This window comes from Suricata suricatta, chromosome 4, assembly GCF_006229205.1.
Source record: "Suricata suricatta isolate VVHF042 chromosome 4, meerkat_22Aug2017_6uvM2_HiC, whole genome shotgun sequence".
NCBI lineage: Eukaryota > Metazoa > Chordata > Mammalia > Carnivora > Herpestidae > Suricata > Suricata suricatta.
In genome coordinates this window covers 11,694,276-11,721,888 of record NC_043703.1, presented here as the reverse complement: position 1 = coordinate 11,721,888, position 27,613 = coordinate 11,694,276, and the positions used below count along the sequence as shown (strand labels likewise).

The following is a 27,613-nucleotide window of genomic DNA, read 5'->3' as shown; positions in this document are numbered from 1 at the left end:
CATCCGCTCAGGAAAGGACACTGAGACCCCAAGAGACTTCTCGGCCAAACAAAACCGCAGCTCCTGACCCTGACCCTGTCCTCTCAGTGCTGCTGCAGCGGCCCCAGCGGCCCGGCCACCCCATCTGCTCCTCTGACCCCTACCGCCAGCGTGGGGTCTATCTGCCCGGCAGCTGTCCATGCCAGATCAGCCTCCTCTGGCGGACCCGCTGTGCCCCGCGCCCCCAACCCCACTCTGGGCCTAACACCTCTGTGCCGTTCTGCTGGCTGCCCGACCCCCGGCCTGAGTGGCATCTCCCCAACAAGCCACATTTGGTCGTGCTGCAAAGGGCCCTGTGCGCCCCGCCACTAGCAGCCGCGTCTGCAGACATCAGTGACGGATCCACTGTGTCCTACGCGTCCTGTCTGGGCTCCGACAGCGGCTGCCGCCCAAGTCACTGCTTCATGTACAAGGGGATCACAATAGTATTCAAACGTTTGGTTCTCTTTTCCTTACTGTGTTCTACTTCCTAGGGGTTAGAGAACTCTTTTCTACAGACTACATTATGGCTCAAGGAGATACACTAACTAAGACGATTAGCTAATAAACTTCGTTTCCTGGCCTTCCTTGGGCATCAGCTCTTTCTCCTGCCTCATGCTCATTCTCTTCTGCCTAAATATGGCATCCTTGTGGGCCCTGGAGAATTTCCACCTCTCCCTCCACAGTGATCTACCATTCTGGGGCTCACACATACACCTTCTTCCCTGTACTCTAATGGTGCCCGGGGAGTGTCTTCGTTCTCCTAGGACTACGTCCACCTCGAGGCGGACGATGCACCACCTACACCCCCTGCGGATCTCCTCAGTGCTCTGTACACAGCCAACACCTGCTCCAAACCCGTGCTCATGGACGGAGTACGGATGCTGACGTTCTGTACGTTCTGCCACCACGTGCTCACAACCACCGTGCGGGGAAGTGCAGGCAGCCCATCCAAAATGGGAACCATCCTGTTCTTGGCCTACTTTCCAAGTGAACACTCTCTCCTTGCTCTTTTAGGCCAGATAAGAACTGGTTGAGGGCTGAACACCTAACTAAGGTGACATACTCGTCCTATCCTAGGCCACGTTTTCCAATGTCCTTGAAGCACACCTGTGGAATGCTGGCAATTTGGCTTGATTCAATGTGGGAGGAGAGGAAATTCAAAGAGAGTCTGTTGAAATTACAGCTGCTCAATATAAGTGACAGAAAGGAAACACCTCAAATGTGTCGAGCACAGAGGCAGAGTGGGGTTCAGAGTTGGGAACTCCTTAGTGGGCCTTGATGAGGTCTGTTTTCTATTCTCCTTGAAAACTGCTAATTGTAAATTCCAAGCATGTGTCACCTATGGAACACCTGAGTCTGGTACAGTCAGACATAATCAGTCCAAACTCTGCAGGTCCATCTGTGGTAGTGAGGAAATTGCTTACTTTAGATGCTAGTTCAAAGGGAGGCTCTCATTCACAGCCTTCCTCAGCAAAGGTAACAAAGCGTAGTGTGATTGGTTGGGATGGGGAGGTAGGCACACGTGGCACCTCCATCTTCAGCAGGAATGCAGCATTAGAAGCAAGCCTACCAGCATCAAATGTATGCTTCCACATAAATAGGCACCAGATGGAATGACCCCATTAACAGCAAGAGTGCACACCGAAGCCTGCAGCTCAGCACAGACTATGCCTCCAAAGGCTGATTCATGCTAAATATTCTTTGGGTAGGGCACTTTCAGCTGCAGTGAAAAGCATTATCTGGCTCGTACATGAATCTGTGGCCCAGGTACCCCTACAAGAAAAATGTGTGTCTAATCTTAGCATTATAAGAAAGACTCACTCATGGGGGAATAAAAATCATGGTCAGGATTATAAACACATTGGATCATACTAATAGTCATCAGTCTAAAAGTATAAAAACTCTGAAGGAATTTGATCATGATTTTGGAAATCACAAATGGCACAGGCATGGTGAGTATGAACCTGTTCCCTAAATTCAGAACACTGGGATCAGGGACTAGGACATACAGCTCTCTGGATGTGAATAACGACAAACATGAAAATAACTCAAACACATAAAATTCATTACACCTAAGATATGAAGCAAAATGAATAAAGCCTTCAGAATGTGTGCGGAGTTCCTGGGTCAATAACGTGCGACTCAGGGAAGGAATATTATGAATTGGGTGACACAGAAGAAGTCAGAGGAAAACCCTCTCAAAGTGAAATGTTAAATTCTCCACAGTGGTAAGTAAGGATTTTGAAACTCTTTTTATAGTAAATTATCTTATGGTTAAGCTTTCTCCTTTTGGAAGCCAGCATTTCTTTTTATGCTGGATAACAAGTTTTAAACAAACTATTTTTAAAAACTCTCTGAATATTGTTTTAGGACCTAGATATAATTAACGTACAGAAAAGGTTGTGCATGGTAGCATTTGAGCAGTCTGTTCTGAAGAGTTCCAAAAATGAACTGTTTCCCAGAGGTGCTGGAAGAACCAGTCTATAAGGCTGGAAACAGCAGAACATCTGGGAGAAGCAGATTGTGACTCGAGTTCATGGCTCTGCTCAGCTGTGGGACCCTGGGCAGGCCACCTCCTGGGTCTCCATGCCACCTTGAGCTCTGGGACATCTGGAAGGAGCTGGGCCAGGGCGAAGCTTTCAGGTCCCTGCCATCCCTGAGATTCTATGGTTTAATCTGGCATCTTGAGGAAAAAACCACATGCCATTTAATTAGTCTATTAATTTTCTATCACAGTTCTTGGAAAGAGATGTTATTGGCACTTATGTTTCTGTGGGCGTTTCAGAAGTGTTCGTTTCTTCTTTGACCGTCGCTCCTGTGGTCCGTTCGGGCACTTTCCACCTAAACTCTGTGAGGGCACAAACCATGCCACATCTAACTTTGTAACCCTTGAGCCTCCATATAAGTAAGGGCTCTCAATGAATAGTTCCTGAACAAATCAGTTCTATTTTTAAATATAATTAAGCCACCAATCTTTCTTAAGTGATGATAAATTTGACGTCAAAAATAAGGAAAAATCTAGTGGGGCCTTGTTCTGGACTAAATTGTGTCTCTAAAATTGGTATGTTGGGGCACCTGGGTAGGTCAGTCAGTTAAGCATCTGACTCTTGATTTGGGCTCATGTCATGAGACAAAGCCCCATGCCCAGCTCTGCGCTGAGCAAGGAGCCTGCTTAAGATTCTCTCTTTTTCTTACTCTCTCTCTGCCCCTCCTCCACTCTTTTTCTCTCTCTCTTAAAAATAAAAAATCATATGTTGAAGTCCTAACCTGCAATTTCTCAGGCTATATTTGGAGACAGGGTCTTTAAAGAGGTAATGAAGTTACTGCAGGGTCATTAAAGTGGGCCTTAATCCAACAGGACTGATGTCCTTACAGGAAGAGGGGACACACACCGAGGGAAGATGATGTGCAGACACAGGGAGAAGACGGCCATCTACAGGCCAAGGAGACAGAGGCCTCAGCAACCAACCCTCCAGAGATCTTGATGTCAGACTTCCCGCCTCCAGAAGTGTGCCGAAATACATTTCTATTGTTAAAGTCCCCCACGCTGTGGAACTTGCTAGGGAAGCCCAAGCAAACTAAGGCCAACAGCCTATTCTGCATGTGACAACATTACCAGAAAACTGCTGTATCCAAATGACCTGTGTGTGTGCTCACATACGTGTGTGTGTATTCATGAATATGTGTGTCTGTGCATACATGTGTGCATGTGTGTGCGCATGCATGCGTGTGTGCCTGTGCACACACACTGGGCTACATACTGCCAAGTAGACAATCTGCTAGGTTTTTTCCTTGGCAGGCCGTTCTGGCATGATTCAGTTATGCATTACTCTGTGGAAAGCAGGGCCCACTTCCATCTGGCATCACCCTGGGCACTAAAACTGGAATTAAAAGGGAAAAATAAAAAGGGAACCACCTGGTCAGGCACTGGGGCCTGTTCCACTCGAGGGAAGTGTGGCTTTCAGTGCTGAGCTGCCAACCTTCCGCCTGACAAAATCCAGCAGCCTTTCCCCGGGCTTTCTCCGAGAGTCTGGATCCCTGGTCCAGGCGGCCTGGAATGTCACCCTCCCTCCCTGTGGCTCCCCTCCCCTCCCCTTATTCACTGTGAGAATCCACTGGGCACCACGACCTGCTCCCTGCCCAAGGGCCTCCTGTCTCCACGGGACTCAGCGCCCTGCTTTTGCACAACTGCAATTCAGAGAAAATTCGGAGTCATAGCGGCAACTCCAATAGGATGCACATCTCAAAAAGGACTCGGTGACCTGGCCAGTGTTTGTGCATCAGAATCTTACAAAAATGTAACTACACTGAGCCTCAGCCAGCCAGAAATAGCCAGTTACACCCCGCCAAGCCTCAGTCCAGGGAGGACACAGGGGGACCGAGAATGTCACACATACCCAGGCACCTCAGTGAGAAGGGCTGGTGGGGGAGACTGAGTTGTCTCAGAGTCCACTCACTGCTTAGAGGACATGCAGTAGCATCAGGCACTCTCAGCCAAGTCCCTGAGAAAGGTCTACGATGATCAAGTCTGGGTAATGACATTTAAAGTAAATGCTTAAACTGTTACTCTCCTTTCAACAGACTCGAAGATTCTGGGCTATTCAGAGGAAAAGACATGCTTCAGGAGAGTGAGCTTTGGGGGCAGACCGGTCTCAAAGCTTGGCGCCCTCCGCTCGCTAGCGGCATGGCCTTGGGCAAGGAACTGGCGTTGGCCTCAGTCTCTTCGTCTATAAAATGAGGGGTACATGGCCTTGTCGCATGGAATAAAGTGCTTTCTCATCTGGAAAGCTGTCAGGACAGTTCCGTAACTGGCACACAGAAAGCGTTAATGAACGCTGGCTACGAACACAATGAAAAGATTTTCCCCTAACAGCCATCACACAAGCCCCGATACGAAGGGACATACCTTAACTTTGGAGTTCTCGATCAAATGCTGAGCCATGGATTTTATCAAAACATCAAAGAAAAACCATGAATACTGAAAGAAATAAAAAAGGATCCTGGTAAGAAAAACAACAACTCAGGTGAGGCATTTATTCCTTTAGGCTGACAACGTCACAGATACAAAACAAGTGTGGCCCCCAAATGGGGCTGAACCTCTCGGTAAATAAATTATTATGGGACCAGAGGTGAGTGGCAGGCAGCTGGCGTCCTGCTTTTGCGCGTCCAACAACACGGAGCTGCATCCCAGCAGGAAGCTGGGCGCAAGACAGTGAGGGGCACCCCAGGTCAGATCTGCGATCCTTCCTCTCGGCTGGGCCTGCCTGCTGAGGCCGCCTTTGTAGTTAACTCTGTGTCCACTGCTCGTTTGAACATAAGGACTTCTTAAAACTTCAGAGCCCGTGAAACTCTGAATAGGGTAATATTTTGCAGCTCAGACAGAAGCCCAAGACTACGCAGCAAAGTTGGTCCTGGAGAACTAACTCTTTCCCCCTTTTCAGGAGGTAGTGCTGGGCTCTAGAAGCATACAAGGAGGAGAACTGATCTGGCTGTGGCATTTTGGATTTTCTCCCATCGGTTTTCACACCGCAGAGCCACCCAGGCCCCTCGACATACCTTTAGTAGTTTGTTGCTGGTGAGGAAGTCGGCAGAAGGCTTGAGAATCGTGGTCATGGCTTTCGTCAGTTCTTCGTGCACCGTCTTGTATTCGGAAGCAACATACGGCTCAGCCTTGTACGCATACTTTGAAGAAAACGGAGAGATACTTTAATGCCCTGGTATCTGAGGTGGGCTGAAATCAGGAGAGGCTCAGGGGATGGCGGTCAGGGACCCACGTGCAAGTGCAGGCGGGGAGAGGAAGTATGGAAACATCAGTACGGGAACCACCTGGCTCAGGGCAGTGGTCTGCCAGCCCAAGATTCCACGCCCAACACACTGGAGGAATGTGTCACCCAACCCTGGGGGGCTGATTCCACAGCTGTAATTTACAGAGGTGTCTGAGACTAAACAGAATGTGTGTGTAGCTGTTCAGAAGGGTAACCACTGCTCTGTTTACAGAACTGTGTTACATAAACAAAGAATTGATATTCAACCTCAGAGCATCTCTTGCCGTCCCGCAAAGTTATCTAATTTGATGGTGGCCAGAGCTAACCTCATCTCGGGAGAAGCAGTTTTACTGCAAATTTTAGTTGGGAAAAAGAAAAATGAAAACAACAGGCTAAGGGGCGCTTGGGTGTCTCAGTTGGTTAAGTGTTTGACTTTGGCTCAGGTCATGATCTTGCGGTTTGTGGGTTTGAGTCCCGCATTGGGCTCTGTGCTGACAGCTTAGAGCCTGGAGCCTGCTCTGGGTTCCATGTGTCCCTCTCTCTCTGCCCCTCTCCTGCTCATAATACTCTGTCTCTCTCTCTCTCTCTCTCTCTCTCTCTCTCAAAAACAAATAAATATTGAAAAAAAAAAAAAGAAAACAACAGGTTATACCAAAGGCCTACCTAGAGCGACTTAAAATCCTTTAAAATTCCACGTCATTGTTATTTGCAAAACCCATGAAAAGAAATGTAGTTGAAAGAATAAAATTAAGTAAATTAAATGAATGGCTGCTGCTCTTTGGACTTCCTCTCATTCAGGTATAAGCAGTGGCTTTAGGTATAGAAGAGAAAGCACAGGTATTAAGTTGCACCCCAAAATAATTAGATTTTTTAGAAAATGAGTCCTTAGAAGGAAAATTGGAGAGCCACAGATTTAAGTGATTGGGACAGTTTAGTTTACATACCTTAACATATGACCTCAAGTGGCTCTCCAATCCTTCCTCATGGCACTGGGCAACCACATGAATAATGACCCTACACGCCACAGGAATGAATAAAGCAATGAATAGTAATGTGAAAATGAACACATTTCATTATTACGCAGTAGCAGTAGAACAATGATGATGCTATTGGAACCCCAAGAAACACGGAAACGAGGAATTAGATGGGGACCCTACACATGGGATCAAAAGAAATTTCTTAAATATAATGGTCAACACACACTAGCACCCCAGATGTGTACGACCGCGCTCCGGAGGCGGACAGACTGGAAAGGAAGAAGGTTCCGCCTCTCCGCCTCCCTCACCGTGTCACGTTGACGGCAACCTCCTCCTGCGTCGCTCTGGTGAGGACGCGGAACAGCTGGTTTAGGATGGTGGGCAAGAAGGCGATCATCACGTGGCCTTCCATTGCATGCAGGCTCTGCGGACAAGAAATGGCGCTTGTGTTATCTCCTTAAAAGTAGACCGATCGCCACAAACTTCCATCAAGTTCCAAATAAGGATGGAAGAAGTCTATCAAAAACAATGGGAGGCAGCGGTGGGCAGGATAAGGGACAAAGATGTTCACAACCTAATGCCCAGAACCTGTGAATGCGTTACGTGGCAAAAGGGAATTAATTGGGCTACTAATCAGCTGGCCTTAAGACAGGGGGACTCTCCTGATTATCCAGGTGGGCGTGAAGTCATCACAAGGGACTTTAGAATGGAGGAGGGAGGCAGAAGGGGAGGGTCAGGGGAGACCGGCCTAAGGAAAGAATGGCCAGCGATACAACACGGTGAGCTCTGAGATGGAGGAAGGGGTCACAATCAACGGAATGAAGGGCAGATTTCAGAAGCTGGGATAGGGTAAGGAAACAGGTTCGCCCCCAGAGTTTCCAGAAAGGAACTCCGCCTACACAGGTGTGCTGTTGGAAGCTACCAAATTTGTAGTCATTTGTTACAGCCGCAAGAGAAAACTAATACCCAGGCTCTTCTTAAAGTCACACAGCTCTCTATCTCTATCTTTCAGAAAGGACACTTGGCAAAGCAGTGCCTTCAGAAACCCCCATTCTATTTTCCTTGCCAAAATCAAACAAACTTGTATTCCATTTCTCACATGTCTTGTATTTTGTCCCCACACCTTGAGTGCTCACTGAACAACTTTCCTTTTTTAAAAATGTTCCCCCTTGAACCACATTCTGGATAAACCTCCCCGATAGAAACTCCATTTTGCTATTGCTGTTCCATGATGTTGGGAGCCTCGAACCCCTGCCCAACACCGGGGTTGGTCACACGCATTCTGTGCTGTGCTGTTTTTGCCCACATGGCACACATTCTCCAGGGTCATGTTATCTCTTTCAGTGAGCTAGACATTCCTTAACGGCAGCACTGAAGTCCCTGTTTCTTATGTGCTTGGTCTGGTGCTCTGCACCCAGCGAGTACTCAGCAGACAGGGCCTGCGAACGGGAATGATTTTCTAGGCAGAGAACAATGTATTTTGAGTTGGGCCTAAAAACAGTATGTGTGGGACAAGGATAAAGGCAGAGCAGTTGTCCGATTTCTTTTCTTTTTCACCTTCTTTTTTTAATTAAGTTTTTTATTTTAATTTCGGGAGAGCTGACATACAGCACCCTGGAGCGGTCCTACTTCTGAGGCTGCTTCCTGCCACCATCGAAAACCACAGAGAAGCTATCAACGCGAGAGTATCTAGCTGAGAGCATCCTTATAAGGTTCCTGAGAGGTAAGAAGGACATCGTGGGCAAAAGGAAAACCCAACCTACTCCAGTCTATTAGAAAGGGGTTACTAAGAAGGCCATCTGATACCTTAAGGTATTTCACAAGTTCACTCCCTAAGGCCTGGGCTCCAGATTCGGTTTTCTGGCAGTATTGGAAAAAATTATGTAAATGCTGATCCTGGAGAAAAAAAAGAAGAGAAAGAAAGAAGGCCTATTAGCATAATGATGTGCAAACAGGAGAACCTGCTTCTTAGAGCATGCATGTTTTATTCAGACTAAGAAACTGATCATATAAAAATGAAAGCATCAAAAGAGAGAAAAATTTTTGAAAGATTTCAAAGATCCTCCAACAAAAGAGGAAGCAGTTAAGAAACATTACTTGTACTATGCATTTATGTCAGTACATATGAACACCTTATATGTGCATATCACATATCAAATAGGCTTTGTTTGTTTGTTTTTGCCAAAAGGATCATGCATATTCATTCCCTGAGCAATCACTGCTCACTAATGCTAGCGGAACGCATGTACCTGAGTATACACGGTGGAAACCAGATGAGCTGAAACTTTCAGCAGTGGCTTGCTTCCATCTACCCATTTAATTTCTGGACCATGATGCTAGAAAGAACATGGAAGGGAAGAAAACATCCCAAAAGATTAGCGGTCTTGGCTTCAAATGCCATGTTCACCCAGGGGACTGATGAGGTGTCACAGGCCCAAAGAGCGTCAGTGACTCAACAGCTATGGCTGGCTTGCTCCGGGACTGCAATCAGTACTAATTTCTGCCCACTCTCTTCCCGGGGACCACTCTCTCCTGGCTGGATTTTCTGTTCCCTTTTAGTTGCAGCTGAATGGGTTACTATCTGGTTGAGAGGGAAGAATCCTACGTCACCAATGACTTAAGCAAACTGGAGTTCAGGATCCTGACAGTGAGGGCAGAAGATGGTCCAGCAAATGGGACAATAAGACTTCCTACGTGGGTGAAGGGTCAATCCTCTGTGTGCTTATTTTGATTTCTGAATCCTCCATTTTTCTTACATTCAGACTAGGAATTATAACTGAATGTTATAGGATTTCCCCTGATTTTGGAATATTTTAACCATTTGTCTATAACATGGACCCAAATTTGGCACTACTTCAATGCTGAGAAATGTTAAAAGCCACGCAAAACGAAAATGAAGCAGACCTTCTCTGAGTGCGTTATAAAATGGAAATCTATAAAATTTAAGATGGCTAAACAAACTGCAAAATCAATTAACGAGCTGGAGAAATCTGAGAAAATTCAGGCTTTAATCGATCAGCAAGGGCATCAGAATGGGCTATCCTGTGGCAAGAGTTGCTACTACATTTACTCTAGGCAGAAAGACAATTTCTAACAGTTCGCGTGACTCTGAGAACATGTCCTTATTTGAGAATGGCTGGTTTGCAGCAGAAGAGACCCAGTATCTCTAACTATCTGTTCCTGCTGAGACGCTGCTAGTTCAGGACTTACAAAATGCCCAAACTCTACTTCTAGATTGTGCTGTTAACAGCACTGACTTCCGATGGCCTATGTTTACTTGAAAATGAATAACTAAAACCAAAATGTTGGGACCGGCAAAAATACTGGGTGCTTTCTTGTGTTATTCCTGCGTTAGTTGATCCTTCGTGTTTCTTGAAGGTACGGCGATCAATCAGCCTTAAAGTCCTATACCCTGCCCATCCCGAGCTCCTGGTAGCCAAGGTAGCCAGAGGGGAGGTTGGCCGCAACAGGAACGTGCTGCTCACTGGTCACTACCCTTCCATCCTTCAGCAGAGGAAGCCAGGCATATCCAACTGTTGAAACAAAACACAAAACAAATCTCACCGCAGGCTGTTCAAACACGTATGAAAGAAAGTCAGCGCTACTAAATGGCCTGATCTTTCAGGCCCCAAATCTAGTCTCTGCTGAGCATTGTCTATCATGTACTTTGGCCTCTTTGGGATTACAATTCTAAAATGATCTTTCATAAAAGCTTACGTAGGCAAGCCAGGCATGCTACCTTCACAAGGTCATGACCTCACAGTTCATGAGTTCGAGCCCCGCATCAGGCTCCGTGCTGACAGTGTGGTGCCTGCTTGAGATTCTCCCTTTCTCCCTTTCTCTCTGCCCCTTCCCCACTTGCTTGTGCATGCTCTCTCCACACTCTCTCTCCCTAAATTAATAAATAAAACTTAAAAAATAAATAAAATAAAATTTAAGAAACTACTATGTAAGTTGTAAACAATCAAAGGATTGAGGAGACCCCACACCTTGTGTTTCAACAACGTCCTTCTTCTTCGTGCTCCCTTTACTGGAATTATCGCAGCTGACGTGGAAGAGCGTGAACAGCAAGTGGTGCCTCTCGTGGAGCTGGGTGGGCAGCTCTATTTTAATCTGCAAGGAAGACAAAATAAAATCGTCTTGCTAATACTTTACAACAACAAAAACTCCCAATAAGAGCAGGCACATGTCACCCGATGCACAAACAAGCATTTAGTGTCCACACTGGTATGAACCTTCGCAGCTGAAGAACTCAAAGCACATACACTGTGCTGAAGAAGAAACAGATCCGTAATACACGGCTCGGGTCTGAATGTGTGTGTCCACACTCTCACCCCAAATTCGTATGTTGAAATCCTAACCCCCCAAGGTTATGGTATTAGGATGTGCGGCCTTGGGGGAGATTAGGTCATGAGTGTGGAGGCCTCATGAATGGCATCAATGCTCTTCTAAGAGATCCAAGAGTCCCCTTGCTCATTCCGCCACGCGAGGGTACAACTGAGAAGTCTGTGACCTGGAGATGGCCCACGCCGGGCCACGCTGGCGCCCTGATCTATGACTTCAGCCTGCGGAACTCTGAGCAACAATTGCCTGCTGTTTCCAATCTACCTATTCTGTGGTTCTGCTGTAGCCTGAACAGACCAAGACATTCACCGACCAGAAAGGGCAGATTGGTATTTCACCTCTAGAAAGAACTAGAAAACATGTGACATCAACCACTACATTAACCTAACACAGCTGAGGCATGATGAAAAACAAGGATAGAACACTTGAAAGCAGGATTCATACCGGGGCTCTGGGGTGGCTTTGTCAGTTAAGCGTCTAACAATGGCTTAGGTCATGATCTTAACAGTTTGTGAGTTCAAGTCTCGCACTGGGCTCTGTGCTGACAGCTCAGAGCCTGGAGCCTGCTTTGGATTCTGTGTGTGTGTCTCTCTCTCTGTCCCTCCCTCCCTCTCCTTCTTTCTCTCTCAAAAATAAACATTAAAAAAATTTTTAGAAAATAGTAGGATTCACACAGTAGTTTTAATGAACTACATTATCATTTTACATAAAGAAACCCAGTAATAAGAAAAAAAGATTCTCAGGTCCAACAAACATAACTACACTTAAGCAGGAATTTGAAAGAAAGTATGTCAGAATATTAATTGTGGTAGTAACAGAGGAGAGCTTTTTGACTTTTCCTTTTCTACCATGTGCTTTTTCCAAGTTTTCAGAATAAATGTTACTTTTGTAATTAGAAAAGATGATGTAAAATAAGTACTTCAACATTTAGTTCTCACACTATAGTATGCAGTTTCTCTTGAATTTTGCTTTACTTAGCAAAGAACTTGGAGTTTTCTTTAAAACTGGTTAACTGGGATTTCCCGTGAAAACCTCCTCACTTACCTCATCATAAAATTCGGGGTTTTGGTGATGGTGTAAAACCGCAGCAAAGGCGCTTCTCGTGAACACTGGCCCACCGGGCCTGCCGTAAATGCACTAAAGCAAGAGTCAGCAAAGAAAAGCACCCGTATTTAATTAACAGAGTCAGAAATTAAACTCAGGTGTGTTGTAAAGAGGCCCTCCTACAGCATAAACTTACAACCACCTCTGATGGATGGATGTCTTCTGCCTCAGAGGGTCCAGACCCCCACGCCCCTGACTCCCAGGCCCAGGCCACCCCCAGCCCACCTCCCAGCACCCCCGGTCCCCGCTGTAACCGGACAACAGCTTGCCCACAGCTCCATTTCTCCTGCAATCCCTCCGTCCGAATGACACTCCCTTCTATGTGGACCGCACTCCACCTATCCGTCAAGAGGTGAGGGACTCCGTCCTCTGGATTCCCTTAGTACTTTTTACGCTAATTATTCACTTTTGACAAAAAGTCATTTCAGGACCTTCTAGGTGCCAGGAGCTTTTTCCCTACGACGATCTTTCTCACTACACCATGAATTTCTTTTTCTTAAGGGCAAAATCTGTTATTACATTCTTCTTGACATCTCCGTCTCCTTCTCTTCTTGGAAAGTCATTTTTATGTTGTTACAGGAAAGAATTTGGGCGCTGGAGCCAGACTACCTGGGTTTGAACACTGGTGCCACCAATGCATTGACCTAAGCAATTTCATTTAAGTTCTGTACATTTCGGTCTCATCTAAAAATTACTCTTGGGAGAATTAAAGGAGTTTAATACCTCTAAGGCTCGAAGAGTAGAGTCAGGATTATAATAAGCACTCAATAAACATCACCAATAATCTACAGTTTTATTACCAGACTATAATAAATAATAAATATCAATCTATCCTTATTATTATTTCTATCATCAGTCATACCTATACAATTCTTAGCACCCACACACCTTGGCTCATAGTCACATGTGATATGTTTACTGGACTGAGCAAGCCTAAGAAACCTGCACCCCTAAAGAGCGTAACAAAACAGAAATAGTCAATGAGCAGCAAGAACTCATCTACTGCATGTTCTGTAAGGTTCAGCCCATCCGGTTATATGTTATGATGTCACTTATCTTCGCGTTTGTGTCAGTTATAACCTGCTAAATGCCTTTGTGCAATTCGTCACTCAGGTCCATTTTTAAAATGGAAAAACGTGAACACACATAAGAAACGAACCTTCAGTGGCAGAGCGTCTTCCTCGTCTGAATCTTTGAATTCAATGCAAATAGCAATATTTCTGGCCTGTAGCAATATTTAAAGAAAAAATACAAAGAACATGAGGCAAAAGAGCCGGGAATATGTAAATGTCTATAAAAGAATATGAGAAGCCAAAACCCACGAGACACTCATCTCAAAACTGAAACCTCGACCTTTGCGCTCACCTTGGCAAAAGACTTTTGACTGTCGTATTTCAAGTACTTGGGATACACATACAGGTGGTTGTTGTAGATGGTGTAAGGCTGAGTGTGCTTTGGTATGCAGGGCACAAACTCCTCCACTTCGAAAGTGATTGGAGTTTTACTACAGGTTTCAAATTGCTTCATGGGAATGTACGATGAATTGACATAATCTGGAAAATTAACAACAAACAGGTTGAAGTAAAAAAACCAAACAAAATTTTGTCAGGTTATTACAAAGAACTAACACTTACTAGGAAAGTCTGAGGAAACATTATCAATTGTAATGTCTAGATTGCCCAAAATCACCGGGAGTTTAGCCATCTTCTCAGGTCTATAAACAAAAGAGAAAGATCACACATGTATAAGTTAGGTCAACTCTAAAACCCAAATTCTGGAGCAGCACTTTCTAGGGAAGTATAATGTGAGTCACACTGTAAACCTCCTAGTAGCCACATTTTAAATAGTAAAAAGAAACAGAATTAGTTTCAAGAATACATTTTACTTAACCCAATATATCCCAACTACTATTATTTCAACATGTAATCAGTATAAAAGGTTATTCTAATTGTTCAAAGGCAGATGTGTCTTACACTTACAGCTCATTTCAGTTTGGCCTTGCTGTATTTCACATGCTCAATAGTCACCCATGGCCAGTGGCTACCGTGTCGGACTGCACAAATCTGGTTAAGAGTGTTAGTTTTCGTGAACCGCTCCAGCCTTACCCACACATTCTTGGCTCATTTAGAATCATGAAAAGACACAGCAGGACGCAATCTTAGGCTCCAGTATCTAATAAAATGCTGGACCCAAAGAAAGTACTGAATTAAATGTTTGGTGTTTGTATTTGGTGTGACTCAATCCAATACAAGTATCTCCTCTGTGACATTCCTGACAGGACTGCTCCCGCCTCACCCCTTCCTAGTTGCAAGGAAACCCAGCACAGCAATTTTCACACCCAGACTGCACTTACGCAGCTCACCCCTCTGAAACCTGCACTCACCAAGGGGCCTGGTGAATTCAGCCATCTATATAAATAGCAACCACACCTTGCTGAAGGCCTCTCTTTTCAGCCCTTTTGGACCTTCCTCCAATGCCATTTTCCCCCTAGAAGAATGCTCCATTAACGTCAAGGTGGCCAGACTGCATAGATCAGGCCCAGTGAGGTCTGACAAGGTGGGAAAGAGAAGCGAGCTGGTTTTGAACAATACACCTTCTGTCGATGCAGCCAGATCCTGTGATTTTGTGGTAGCCCCCCCCCCCCCCCCGCCGCAGTGATGTACATTACATTTAAACCACCTGGAATCCCGAAATCCTTTTCCATAGGCTTTGCTTTCATGCGACAGCTCTCTCCTACATTCATACAATTATAGCATGGGAACTCAGAACAGGATTAGATTTTTGCCTTGCGGAAATGGCGCTTTTTTTTTTTTTTACATCTGAGCCATTCAAGTTGATCAAAACCTGTCCACATGCAGATTCTAACATCTAATATATGAGACAGTCCTAAGAGCCTGATGTCATGAGGACATTTCACCAGCATGTTATGTTCTAAAAAAAGTCACTGATGATGACAGTACACAGAATATGGCCACGAACAGGCTCAAACCCCAGAGGCCCATCGCCAGACTGGTGCTACAGCCCTTCGCCACCGTTCCTGGAACGCCTGTCTGCTCGTGCATACCACGCTTCCCTGACGTGTTCATAGGACATACACTCGTTCAACATTTTGCATTCCTCTGTGGTATCAGTTTAGCAACCCAACTGAAAAGAGGAAAACAGCAATGGGCTTAAGAGGACAACCTCGACATGACATGACTTAATCCTAGAAAACAATGCTGCCTCCTGGTTCTTCATAAGCCACCTGTTGAACAATGCCTTTGAAAACACTGCCAAAAAGGCCCATCAAAGCTCCTTGGCCTACAGATTCTGCATTTGGTTTTATTCCTATTCTTGAAAAGTTCCTAGCTCCTGATTTGAAAACCCCTCAGAATCTACTGTTACCTGTAGATAAGCAGCCTCACATGTAACATGTCAGTCCAGCCGAGGGTACTGTTCGTTTTGCACCAGGATTTCCTAACAGTCCCAAATCCCAGCCTCCTTATGCCCAGAGCCCAGGCTGAGCACATCCTGAGCTTTGCCCGCGGCCAGCCCCAACGCGCAGAATCGCTTTCTCCTAGGGTTTCCACTTGTCTTTTGTTTATATCAGAGTTTAAATGGGCAATTCCTTGAAATCCTGAGAGAGGTAACTATCCGGAAGACAGGTCAACAACTTCTCACACATTCTGCCTTCAGGTGAAAAAACAATCTGGCTGGGGCTCTTGGGTGGCTCAGTTGGTTAAGCGTCCGACTCTTGATTTCAGCTCAGGTCATGATCTCGCGGCCTGTGAGTTTGAGCCCCAGGCATTGTCAGTGTGGCCGCTTTGGGATGCTTTCTCTCTCTGCCCCTCCCATGCTCTTTCTCTTTCTCTCTCAAAATAAATAAACTTAAAATTTTTTTCTGGCCAAAAGATATCTAGGTACAGCCCAGCATCATCAGTCTATCTTGTCCCTGTGCCCACTGTGTGATTTATTCAAAAACACAATATTCTTTTCTTTTAATTTCTTTTTAATGTTTATTTATTTTTGAGAGGGAGAGGGGAGGAGAGAGAGAGAGAGAGCAAGCAGGGGAAGGGCAGAGAGAGGGAGACACAGAATCCAAAGCAGGCTCCAGGATCTGAGCTGTCAGCACAGAGCCCGATGCGGGGCTCGAACCCAGGAGCCTTCGCCGTGAGATCATGACCTGAGCTGAAGCCAGCCGCCTCAGTGACTGAGCCACCCAGGCGCCCCACAGTATTCTTTTCTACTAGCCGGAAGATGTGCCCTGGACAATCGTCTCCGGGCTGCTGTTGCTGGCCTCCCACACGGCATGCTCCCACGATGACACACTGTCCAAGTCGCTCTCGACTCTCCGTGGAGCTCTTCAGGGACATCGACCCTGAGACCACGGGTTTCTGTGCAGCTGTCAATTTCCCCGACATCCGGTGCCTTGCTCCACCGCCTCACTTAAACACCTCGACACTGCCCCTTGCCACAAAACCCTGCATCCCACAAACCTGAGAGGCACCAAGGAAGTTGTTTCTGCTTCCTCGAATCAGAAATATTCTGTTTATCACAAAGACTATTTCTAAATCTAAGTGTTCAGGAGCACCGTATTTCTCCCCTACCCCGTTATTTCCGCCATAAGTGAATGTGTCCCTTCCCCACTTTTTCTACTACTCCACCATCATCCTCACATAAACTTTGGATAACTGGATTTCTAAGCAACAAGTTTTAATTAAACGATCCTCACTGGAACTCTTTGCACAATGTGTTAGAGTCTTCTGTGTCTAACGACACTGGCTTCTTTCCCCTGATGAAAGCTTTTAGTTCTGGCTGCCATTTCTATAGAGGCATTATGTCCATGTATTTCCAAGAAAGCACAGAGCTGAGCTTAGTTCCAAAGCACACAGCACATGGGCTTTGTGGAAGCTGTTTCTACCAACTTAGTTTTTTAAATACAGTCTTAAACTTACTTCAGAACTTTAGGGGTTTTATGGAACCTGGCTTATTAGACCGCAAAACCTTACAAACAATGAAAATTCTACTGCCCTTTTTTATATGCATTTTCAAAGCGAGATGGTGTGTGTGTGTGTGTGTGTGTGTGTGTGTTACACAAAGTGAATTCTCTTATAACTGGGATTAGTTTTTTTTAATGCTGAAAAATATACATATTCCAAGCACAAATTACAATACCTTGGGCATGAAAGCCCATCCTAAAACTGCATTAAATAAATGTATACAATAGACACATGTAGGGTATCTAGAACTTGGGAACTGATTTTGTCTATATATCAGTGTAGGAATGAAGCTCAAACTCTCACTCTTGGGAAAAGGAAAGGTTTTCTCTTCCCACTGCCGGTACAACCCTGCTGCTCCAACAACTCCCAGGGGCCAAGGGAGACTCACAGCCCCGCAATCACCCCGCGCCCACAGGTGCGCCGTCCTCACCTCTGTGTTTCTGCAGCCTGGTCCTCCCTTTTCCATCTTCTGCACTGACCCACTGAAGGGATTAACGGCCAATACAGGCATGTGTGGGTCTGCTGGTGGTGAATCTAATCTTTTTGTAAAAAGAAATAGCCCCTAAAAGCGTTGGAGTCACTTAACAAAATGTGTGTGTGATTGAAAGAAATCTGAGATGTTTTTGTTTAAACAAAAGCCCTGGATTTATGTCTATGAGAAATTTCAGTAACCATTTACCAAGTGCTTACGGTGATACAACATGCACTAGACTAGGCACCACTGACAGAATACTACTGCGATGGGATTCCTGTGCTCAGCCAGACAGATGGTGACAACACATGCGCACAGGGAGTGCAAGCCTCTACGGGGAGGCGAGTGTCTAGTGTACGGAGAAGGAAGGGAATGAGACGAGGCTTCTCAGTGACAGGTGTCACCCTGACATGCGTTTTCCTTTACTCCCCACCACAGCTACAGGACGCAGGGCTATTAGGGCTCCCCCTAAAAAGAAGAGGGGACTCAAGCAGAGAAGCCCCACAATCTGCCCTGGCTTCCCAAGATGGACGTGAGTTACAGACTAGACTCTAAAAGAGGACGGGGATCCCTTGACAAAAGCAGAAGAGGACTGATGTAGGCAGAGGGCACAGCAGGGTAGAGTGAAAGTACACAATGGCTACAGGGAAAAGCAAGTAGCCCCACCAGGCTGGAGTGCGATGTAACTGGAAGGAAACGGAGGTAAGGGTGTCAACTTGGGCACAGAGAACAAAAAGCTACAAATAAACATATAAATGTAAGGCTCATGCACAAACCCTAATAATATTACTGCCTAAACCACCCAATGTGGGGGCACCTGAGAGGCTCAGTCAGTTAGGTGTCTGGACTTTGGCTCAGGTCATGATCTCACAGCTTGTGAGTTCGAACTCCACGCCAGTGCTGAGCCTGCTTTGGATCCTCTGCCTGCCCCTCCCCTGCTCATGCTTTCTCTCTCACTCTCTTTCTCTCTTTCTGTAATACGATGCTTACTGTAACAAGTGTTCCTAAAAAATCACAAACACTACCCAACGTGGTAGCATTAAAAAAGATTTACATTTAGGCACCTCTTACTGCCCAGGGTCCTGTCCCCATGCCTTAATAAAAATACCTTTTGCACCAGGCCAAAAGAAAAAAAAAGGTATACATTTAAAAGAAAATATTCTTGGGGTACTTGGGTGGCTCAGTCGGTTCAACATTGGACTTCAGCTCAGCTCATGATCTTGTAGCTTGTGGGTTCAAGCCCCATAGTGGGCTTTGTGCTGACAGCACAGAGCATGCTTTGGATCATCTGTCCCTCTCTGTATGCCCTTCCCCAGCTCTCATTGTCTCTCTCAAAAATAAACAAACATTAAAAAATTAAAAAAGAAAAAATATTCTTAAAATGAAAATCACTCATCATCATGGAAATACAAATCAAAACCATGATGAAACTCCACGTCACACCCGTCAGGATGGCTAAAATCCATAACACAAGGAGCAGCATGTGTGGGCGAGGACGTGGAGAAAGGGGAGCCCTCTTGCACTGCGGATGGGAGTGCAAACTAGCGCAGCCACTGTGGAGAACACTACAGAAGTGCCTCAAAAAGTTAAAAATATGATCTAATATGATCTAACAATCACATTACTAGATAACTTACCCCCAAAGTACAAAAACATGGGCCCCAATGTTTACAGCAGCATTATCAATAATAGCCAAACAATGGAAAAAGCCCAGCATCCGTCAACTGATGCATGGATAAAGAAAATGTAGTATAATATATACACATACACACAGTGGAATATTACTCACCCATCTAAAAGAATGAAATCCTGCCATTGGCAGCAACACAGATAAAGCTAGAGTGTATCATGCTAAGTGAAATAAGTCAGTCACAGAAAGATAAATGCCATATGATGTATATGGTAGATGAACATATGGGAAGGGGGAGAAAAGAAAATAGAGAGAGGGAAACAAACTCTAAGAGACGTTTAAGTATAGAGAACAAACTGAGGTTGCTGGAGCAGGCAGGCAGGGATGGGCCAGACCGCTGATGGGCATTAAGGAGGGCACTTGGTGGGATGAGCCCTGGGTGTCGTATGTAAGTGATGAATCACTGAATTCTACTCCCAAAACCAATATTGCACTGTATGTGAACTAACTAGAATTTAAATAAAAATTTGAAGAGAAAGGAAAGAAAATGTTCTGTTTTTATATTTTGCCTTCATGCTTTCAGATTTCCTACAGAAGTCAGAAAAGACACCACCATGAGCAAATCAAACAAGGATAAAACACCAAGCGCTTCTTCTTAGGTGGATGTTTCTGGAAGCATGCATGTTAGCAATTCCATCTATCTGCCAGAACTGCTTTCCTACTAAGTCTTGGAAAACACCCCTGGTACTTATTGCAAAGGAGAGGGAGGAGTGGCCTATGAGATGTGACAGCTATTTCCTAAGAGTGGGGGCAGCTCGAGAAAACTTTTCCCATCAATTATTAAATGACATTTTGAGAAAATCATGGGAGCAGAAACAATGGCTTTGCACCCAGGCTGGTGCCCAGGCCAGCGACATGAGATTATTCCCTGTAATTAATAAATAAATTAATTAATTAAAATAAAATAAAGAGGAGAGAAAAAGAACACGGTTAAAGTTAAAAAGGAAAAACAGGACACCTCTACTTCCCTGACTCCATTGTGGAAAGCAGAGGGAACAGACACGGGCATTTCTCTGGATTTTGCTGAGAAGGAAGGACAGAGGCCCCCCCACTACCACTGCATTTCTGAGGCTGACAGCGTCACATCCCGACTGGGTTTCTCCGGCTGGCCCTCCAGAGCACGCCCCTCCTGCAAGATCCTTCCCACTGGGCGCAGCCATGGAGGCCTGGCGTGCCAGGGAGGCCACTGCCGTGCTCTGAGCCCAGGCAGGCCTGTGCTCTTCCTGGCCATGGCTCTCCGCTTTTTCACTGAATACCCTGTGGAGTCCTACCCTTCAGCCTCGGCCGAGGGACATAACAGTGAGCTGGGGCTGCCACCAAGGGGCCACCACAGCCAGGGCGGGCCCAGCTAGCCTGCCCGGCACAGGACCTCTGAGACAGGACTCCCCACTGCCCTCTACATCAAAAACCTCATTGTTTGTGTGTGTGTCAGAACACGAAAGTAAATGCTGGTCCAAAAAAAAAGGCCACGTAAAATTGTGCAAAGCTATAAAGTTGAAGTTAAAAGTCATCCATACACCCAGCCCTCAGAGACAACCATGACCGCCATTTGGGTACACACCCTACATGACTCTTTGGTGCCCATCTTTCCAGCTGGCTAGCTGCTTGCCTATCCATTTCTTCATTTACACACAAAAAGAAACAGCTAAAAAGTTTTCTTCTCAAAAATGAGGTCATACAGATACACTTTTTCCTCCTTAACGATACAGAGTGTACACCATCCTAAGTGATTACATTTGGACCTACATCATGAATGTTAAGAACTGCAGGGTAGGCTATGGCAGGAAAATTGTAACCTGTTTAACTAAAGGTGACTGGAGTTTAAAAAAAAACAAATAAAGTAAAATGACCTTTTATTCTATATGAAAGGTTGAAACAACAATTACTGTATGAGAACATGTTAAAGGTAACACTATATTACCCACTATCAGTAAGTAAAGGTATTTTTTAGCAGTGTTAATTATGGTTCTATTAAGAATTCTGAAAAATCAGAAGACAGAAAAGTAAAAAAAAAAAAAAAAGTGGAAATGAACAGAAAGCTAAACAGCAAGTCCCGAGTTCTAAGCCAAGTGACGCTGTTACTTTGATATGTGTGGGGTTTTTTTTTCTTTTTCAAAATAAAAAAATGACTAAAAGTTTCCTACGGTATAGAATAGTTAACGGTTGGCTCTTCACCATTCTTTCCTTTTCTTTCTTTTTTAATTTCTTTTTTTTAATGTTTATTTTGAGAGAAAGAGAAAGAAAGAGAGGGGAAGGGGCAGAGAGAATCCCAAGCAGGCTCGGTGCGGTCAGCGCAGAGCCTGAAGGGGGGCTTGATTTCACGAACTGTGAGATCGTGACTGAGTCACCGAGGCACCCCCATGCTTTTCATTTCATTCCCTTCCCTTTTTTAAAAGCCTCAGTTCTCTCTCATTCCCAGAACTTTCCCAGAAAAGCTCTAAAACCCATGTCCCGAGCAAAGGAAATCAGTTGTGTGAGTTCAGAAGAGGACCGTCATAAGGGACCAGAACAGCAGTGACAGGAGCAGGGTCTCAGTCAGACTGACCCTGCCGTCGCGTCCCCTCTCTGCCACATTGCAGTGGGCTGGATGGGGTTCCCAAACGCATCCGTTAAAGTCCTAACTCCTGGTACCTGCGATGTGTCTTTACTTGGAAAGAGGGTCGTTGTAGATGTAATCAAGAGAAGACGAGGTCACTGGGGCTGGCCCTAATCCAACATGACGAGATCTTTTATAACAAGGACATTCTGACAGAAACACACAGGAAGGTGGCCACGTGAAGCCAGAGCAGAAACCAGAGTGACGCCACCACAAGCCAAGGAATGCCTGCAGCCATGGGAGGCTGGGAGAAGCAAGGAAGGACCCTCCCCTCGAGATTCTGGAACAAGGTGGCCCTGCCAATGTCTTGGGTTTGGACTTCTGGCCTCCAAAACTGTGAGAGAATACATTTCCATTGTTTTAAGCCCCCTCATTTTCGGTACTTTGTTACGCCCCCCCCCCCCCCAGGAAATGAATACACTTGTTAACAGAGGTAAAGCATTTCAAACAGTGCTGGTAAACAGTAAGTACAATATAAATTATTGTTCTTCCCTTCCGTCTTCCAGTTAGCAGTGCCTGAGCCTCTCCACTGTGCAGGTGAGAAACCGGGGGGCTGCTTACCCGAGACTACCCCCTCACTTCTCTCTCCTCCCACCCGTCCCCCAATCAGGAGCCCCAGGCGGAGTAGCGGCGGTTCCCCGAGGTGACCTGAATCAGTCCCTTCCTCCCATATCCACTCGCACGGGCTTTGCTGAGTCTTTTCCCATCACTTGCCAAAGGTTCTTCAACTGTCTCCCTCCTCCCTAGGCTCATCTCTACCCTCACTCTGCCCTTCACGGCCCGCTGCCTCCCTCCCCCCCAAACACCTTTTGTTTTTCAGGTGAGCAAATAAGTAACCCTTCTGAGACTCACTTCCGAAAGTCCGCGAGCAACTTGAGCATGTCGTCATTGGAGAGCTTGTTGCTATCTTGCCGGTAGAGAGCAGAGAATCTGGCATTTTTGTCAAGGTTTCCAGATGCATCCTTAAACAATGTCCTGAAACAGCCAAACAACAGCTCTAAACGAGGCTTCCAAAAGACCAAAATAAATCCACAGCTTAACTTTGGTTTCTATGTGAAGGCTAATTATTATTCCACTGGCTGTAGCTAACAGAAATTTCATTATGTGCAGACATGGAAGACATTTACGCGGACGAACACAACTAACTCAATTTACGCAGAACACGTTTCCAGCAAATGACTCGTGCTTAGGCAACAACATCCACAGTCAGATGTTTAGGAAGCAGAGCTCACAAACGAGGGCGATGTGCAGCCCGCCCTGGGCTGCCGTCCAAGCTGAGCTTGGGACACATGGCCAGAAAGCAGCTCTGTGGGCAGAGCCCCCCTCCGCCCTGCCGGCCCCTCGCACGGCTCCCCCAGCCAGCATCTTCCCTGTCTGCGACTCTGGCGGATGATCATTCAAGTAGGGGGCTTCCTTATGTTTTAACTTTACACATTTAAATCCTTTTTGTCTCTGGGCAATAAAGAGAAAAGATGAGTCAGTCTATCTATGTATCTAGAACCGCATATCTGTATCTACATCAAAGGCATAAGAAATATTGTTGTTACCTTGCTGTCCATGCAAATGGCATTCTGTACTGCCCTAGTCTTTGGCAAGCCTGCTTGGCATTCTTCAGCACCTTCTGAGCAACCTTGAAGATACGAGAATCAAGATATGAGGTGCTGCGCCCACTGACAGAATCATGATCTGAAGAGCCGTCATCACATGTGTGGTAAACAAGCTCTTCCCACAGTATCAGATGCACGCAAAAGCACGGTCACTGTGAGGAAACACGGCTGGACTTACACTAGGTGCAGAGTTTTCTGTTTAATGCAATCTTTGTGGCAGTGATTTTCAAAGAATATTGAATGAGGACCATTTCCAAAATATTGTCTTTTCTTTTCTAAAATGTTGCTTTCATAGGCCACAAGCATGACATTTCATAAGCTTTCATAGTTCTTTATGACTAAGGGTTACTTATAAGTCCACTGGGTTATTAACAATTGTTAATTCTTGGAATTTGTGTCAAAATGTATTGCAATATTTAACATTTAAATGAGAGCACTACTGAGAATACTGGCCTGCATAGCTCCTAACGTGTACCGGCTTGTGCAGATTCCCACAATTCGGGGGACAGGTATTCAGTCTAGAAGACATTCCATGTGCTCATTCAAGTTAGGCCAGGGTTTTCAATCGCTACAGTCTTACTTTCTAAGTATAAATTACTGCTATTTTCACTTCTTGATGATGACTCTTCACTCATTGTGGGTTGCCGTATCAACCCCACAGTGCACAGGAAGCAGATTTGCTTTGGCCTCAGGTGTGTGCAGGGCACGTCTATCCGTCAACTACACCCCTCCTGCTAAAGCAGAGGGGCGCGCCACATGTGCTCGTACGGGGACACGGCACTGCTACCAACACAAAGTGTGATTCCGTCTGAACGGTATGGTCAAGGGCCTTTCACGTTACATAAGCACATCAAAGTCAGACCAGTTTTCGGATCCATGATCCAGCGCCTGTGAACCAGTGTGTGTCAGAGCGGCTGCATCAGCAGCACCGGGAGCTTCTCCGGAATGCAGTCTCGGGCCCCCGCCCAGACCCCCTGGGTCAGAACCTGCCTTCCGACCATACCTTCGGGGATCTGTGTGCACCAGGTTTGAGCAGACTCAGAACACAGAGCTGTCTGTCTCTAGGTCAAACTGAAGCCAGCTGTGGGAGTGTAGGCCCTCGGCCCTCTCTGGGCTCCCTTCTCCCCACCTGGGAAGTGAAGGGCGTGAGCCGCGGCACTTTTCACTATCCCTTCCAGTTACCAAACATGATGACTCCACCACAGTCGTGCTGCGGGAGTTGCTGCCTCACGCGTGAACTGGAAACACGTCTTAACTGAAACATGTCAGGGGCTCCTCTAGCTCCTCCATTTCTTGTTCTAGAAGGCAGTTCGGGGGGCACACAGTCACAGGGGAAAATGGCCTACCTTTTATTTTCAGACAGAAACTACAATATTTAGGTTTCTAACAATAATGGCTATACTGTGGAGTCAAATGCAGTATTAAAACTTAAAACTAAAACTCAGATTTCAGATAAGTTTCAGTGTTTCCTGTGGCAAACAGGGTCTGAGCCCACAGACTTACTGAGGATGCAAATAGAACATAAAGTATGTAAAAGACTGAAAAACTTATTTTTGCCTTTGGGACACCTTCCCCCCCGCCCCCACCCCGGCCTTTTCTTTCTTCTTCCTTTTCAATCTATTCATGGTCGACACCTACAGAGACTTTTCATAAGAATTTCCTCCTCCAAGACAAAATTTACTCTAAATGATGTTCTAGACCATCTTGGAAAACAGGAGAGACGGTTTTGACATGTATGAGAAAATCCTCCTTCGGTAATACCTCTGCCAAAAGTCCTGTTCTGATGGAGCATGGCTGACAGCAGAGAGATATAAAACCTACTCTGATATAAAGACGTTAATCTCTGCCTTAATTTGATACTTTGGAGGAGTGAGGGCGCGGAACAACGCACACTCAGCAGAGCCGGGCAGCGCAGATGTAAGGGGGGAAAAGCCACCTTCCACGGGCGCTCGGGGGGCACTGCAGGGCGTGGAGGAGAGCAGCAGGTCTAGCCCGGAGTGAAATGGGACTCTGCACCGGCATGAGCTGCCAGATCTCCAGCCGTGCGTGTGGCAGGCAGCAGAGCAGAGCTGGTGCACTCAGGCCCTGGAAACGTGTCACATACGCGGTCAGGGGAGCCCATCTCTTCCTGGGCCTTCATTGATTATTAATCAAAACACTGAAGAGCTGAAAGAGCTTCTCATCCAAGGCTTTACAAACTTGGTTTAAAAAAATAAAATAGCTTCTTCTCCAGAGACCGAACTTGACTCAGCTGTTATCAGCCAGAAAGGCAAACTCCCAGTGGAGGCAACGCGCCTGGGGAAACGGCTCTCCCCTGGCTGGGGCTGTGATAGATGATAACGATGTCCTACACGTGGCAGTGATCTGCAGTGTCCCCAGCAATGTCTTGTATATTTAAAAAAATTTTTTTAATGCTTTAGTTTTGAGACAGAGCAAGAATGGGGGCGAGGCAGAGAAAGAGGGAGACACAGAATCTGAGGCAGGCTTCAGGCTCTGAGCTGTCAATGTAGAGCCTGACATGGGGCTCGAATCTGTGAACCATGAGATCATGACCTGAGTTGGAGTCAGGCGCTCAATTGACTGAGCCACGCAGGAGCCCAGCAGCGTCCTGTATATTCTCTGTGTGCTCTCCGTGCTGTTCCTGAGAGGAGGTGAGGCCGACAGCAATATCATCCTCCAACAAGAGATGGGACACGGAGCCCAGAGAGATGACATGACTTCTCCAAAGTACCTAGGCTGGTGAGGCACTCAGCACCCAGGTCTCTGACTCCTACAACCTGTTCTCTAACAACCCCCTGCATCTGGTGGACACACCTGGGGTGCGTGGCCGGCCACAGACAGCACGAGGGGAAGCTCTGATTCAGCTCAGGAAATGTCCCTTAGAGCCTTAGGAGGTGTCCCTTCCTGCCGCTGACGAGTCCTTGTCAGTGTTTCAGGGCTATCTCCCGGATGAGCACTTATAAAAACCACTGTAAAGCCAGCAGAGACAGCACTCTCTGTGCCAGGTAGCTCAACGTGCTGGAAAGTGACGGTCAGGTGCCTGTGGTCACTTTAGCTGTGGGGCACCGAGCAGGTAACTAAACCTTAGTAAACCTCCATTTTCTGATGCCAGAAAGGAGCTCCGGGACTAGGTACCTCTAATATTCACGTCTGTATGTCCACACCAAGGCGCTCCCCAAGTAGTGAGCTCCGTGCCCCAGTTAGGGAAATATACCAGACAGCTTGTATGTTTCCTTTCCCTCTTCTATCCAAGGTCACCTCTGCCACCACGACCTGCCCCATGTGACCAAACAGGGGACCTGAACCACTGACCTTACTGTCATCTGAGCCAGGCCATCCCCTAGTCTCCAGCCCCACATGTAAGTGTAAATGGACCCAAAGATAATTCCAGAACCAGAGAGACACATCATGTGGAATGCACTCTATCTGAATAGACATTATGTCCTCTATAATGACAGAAAGCTTACTGTTGAGCTGATAATTCCAGTTTTGCCAATTATTTTAGGATGTTAGGATTGTCTAGACAAATGAAGGATTTTACTTACACATAGGACTACTTTTCAATGAAAATTGGACACATGAGGTTGAGTAAATCTCTGTAAAGAGTGCATATCTTTTAAACTATAAAAATAGAAACACATCTGGCTAAGTAAATAAGGCTTAACTCTGATTTCTTTAAGCTTATCTATTTTCACAGAGGGAGGGCCCTTTTACTGAAATGCTGGTTTATCATCACAAAGCATGAGAGTCGCTCATACCTTAGAAGAGTCTGAACTTTTCATGTATGGCTCGGCGCCGTGTGTGATGCTCCCCTGAAGCACTTTTTCAATTCTGGCCACCAGAAATATGTCAGGATGAGGGCACGTGACTGAAAATATTCCCTAGGGAACAAACGATTTTCTGGAGTCAGTAAACTGCATGCCCACGTTAAACAAATCCTCTAACATGAAACGTTCTGAAGCAACAAAGAGTGCTAAAACAGGCTATTCAGAGGCACTCAGGGCTTTATCGCTAGGTCATCATCTGATCAAAAAGGCAATTTAGTGGGGAGGGGAGGC

The 27,613-nt window shown here is 46.0% G+C and overlaps 1 protein-coding gene across 13 annotated transcripts in view; it reads right to left on the bottom strand.

Annotated features, from left to right (window-relative positions):
- DOCK9 (dedicator of cytokinesis 9) overlaps nucleotides 1–27,613 on the bottom strand; it is a 283,577-nt gene that overhangs the window by 79,044 nt on the left and 176,920 nt on the right. For all 13 annotated transcript variants that reach the window (XM_029936495.1, XM_029936502.1, XM_029936506.1 and 10 more), the window contains 15 exons: nucleotides 27,314–27,436; nucleotides 23,496–23,578; nucleotides 22,801–22,923; nucleotides 13,846–13,925; nucleotides 13,577–13,764; nucleotides 13,371–13,436; nucleotides 12,152–12,244; nucleotides 10,753–10,876; nucleotides 10,175–10,296; nucleotides 9,013–9,099; nucleotides 8,570–8,659; nucleotides 7,072–7,187; nucleotides 6,731–6,800; nucleotides 5,578–5,703; nucleotides 4,928–4,999 (listed from right to left, as the gene is read on the bottom strand). In XM_029936495.1, the coding sequence (XP_029792355.1) occupies nucleotides 4,928–4,999; nucleotides 5,578–5,703; nucleotides 6,731–6,800; nucleotides 7,072–7,187; nucleotides 8,570–8,659; nucleotides 9,013–9,099; nucleotides 10,175–10,296; nucleotides 10,753–10,876; nucleotides 12,152–12,244; nucleotides 13,371–13,436; nucleotides 13,577–13,764; nucleotides 13,846–13,925; nucleotides 22,801–22,923; nucleotides 23,496–23,578; nucleotides 27,314–27,436 (1,563 nt within the window). The remainder of the gene's footprint in view (nucleotides 1–4,927; nucleotides 5,000–5,577; nucleotides 5,704–6,730; nucleotides 6,801–7,071; nucleotides 7,188–8,569; nucleotides 8,660–9,012; nucleotides 9,100–10,174; nucleotides 10,297–10,752; nucleotides 10,877–12,151; nucleotides 12,245–13,370; nucleotides 13,437–13,576; nucleotides 13,765–13,845; nucleotides 13,926–22,800; nucleotides 22,924–23,495; nucleotides 23,579–27,313; nucleotides 27,437–27,613) is intronic.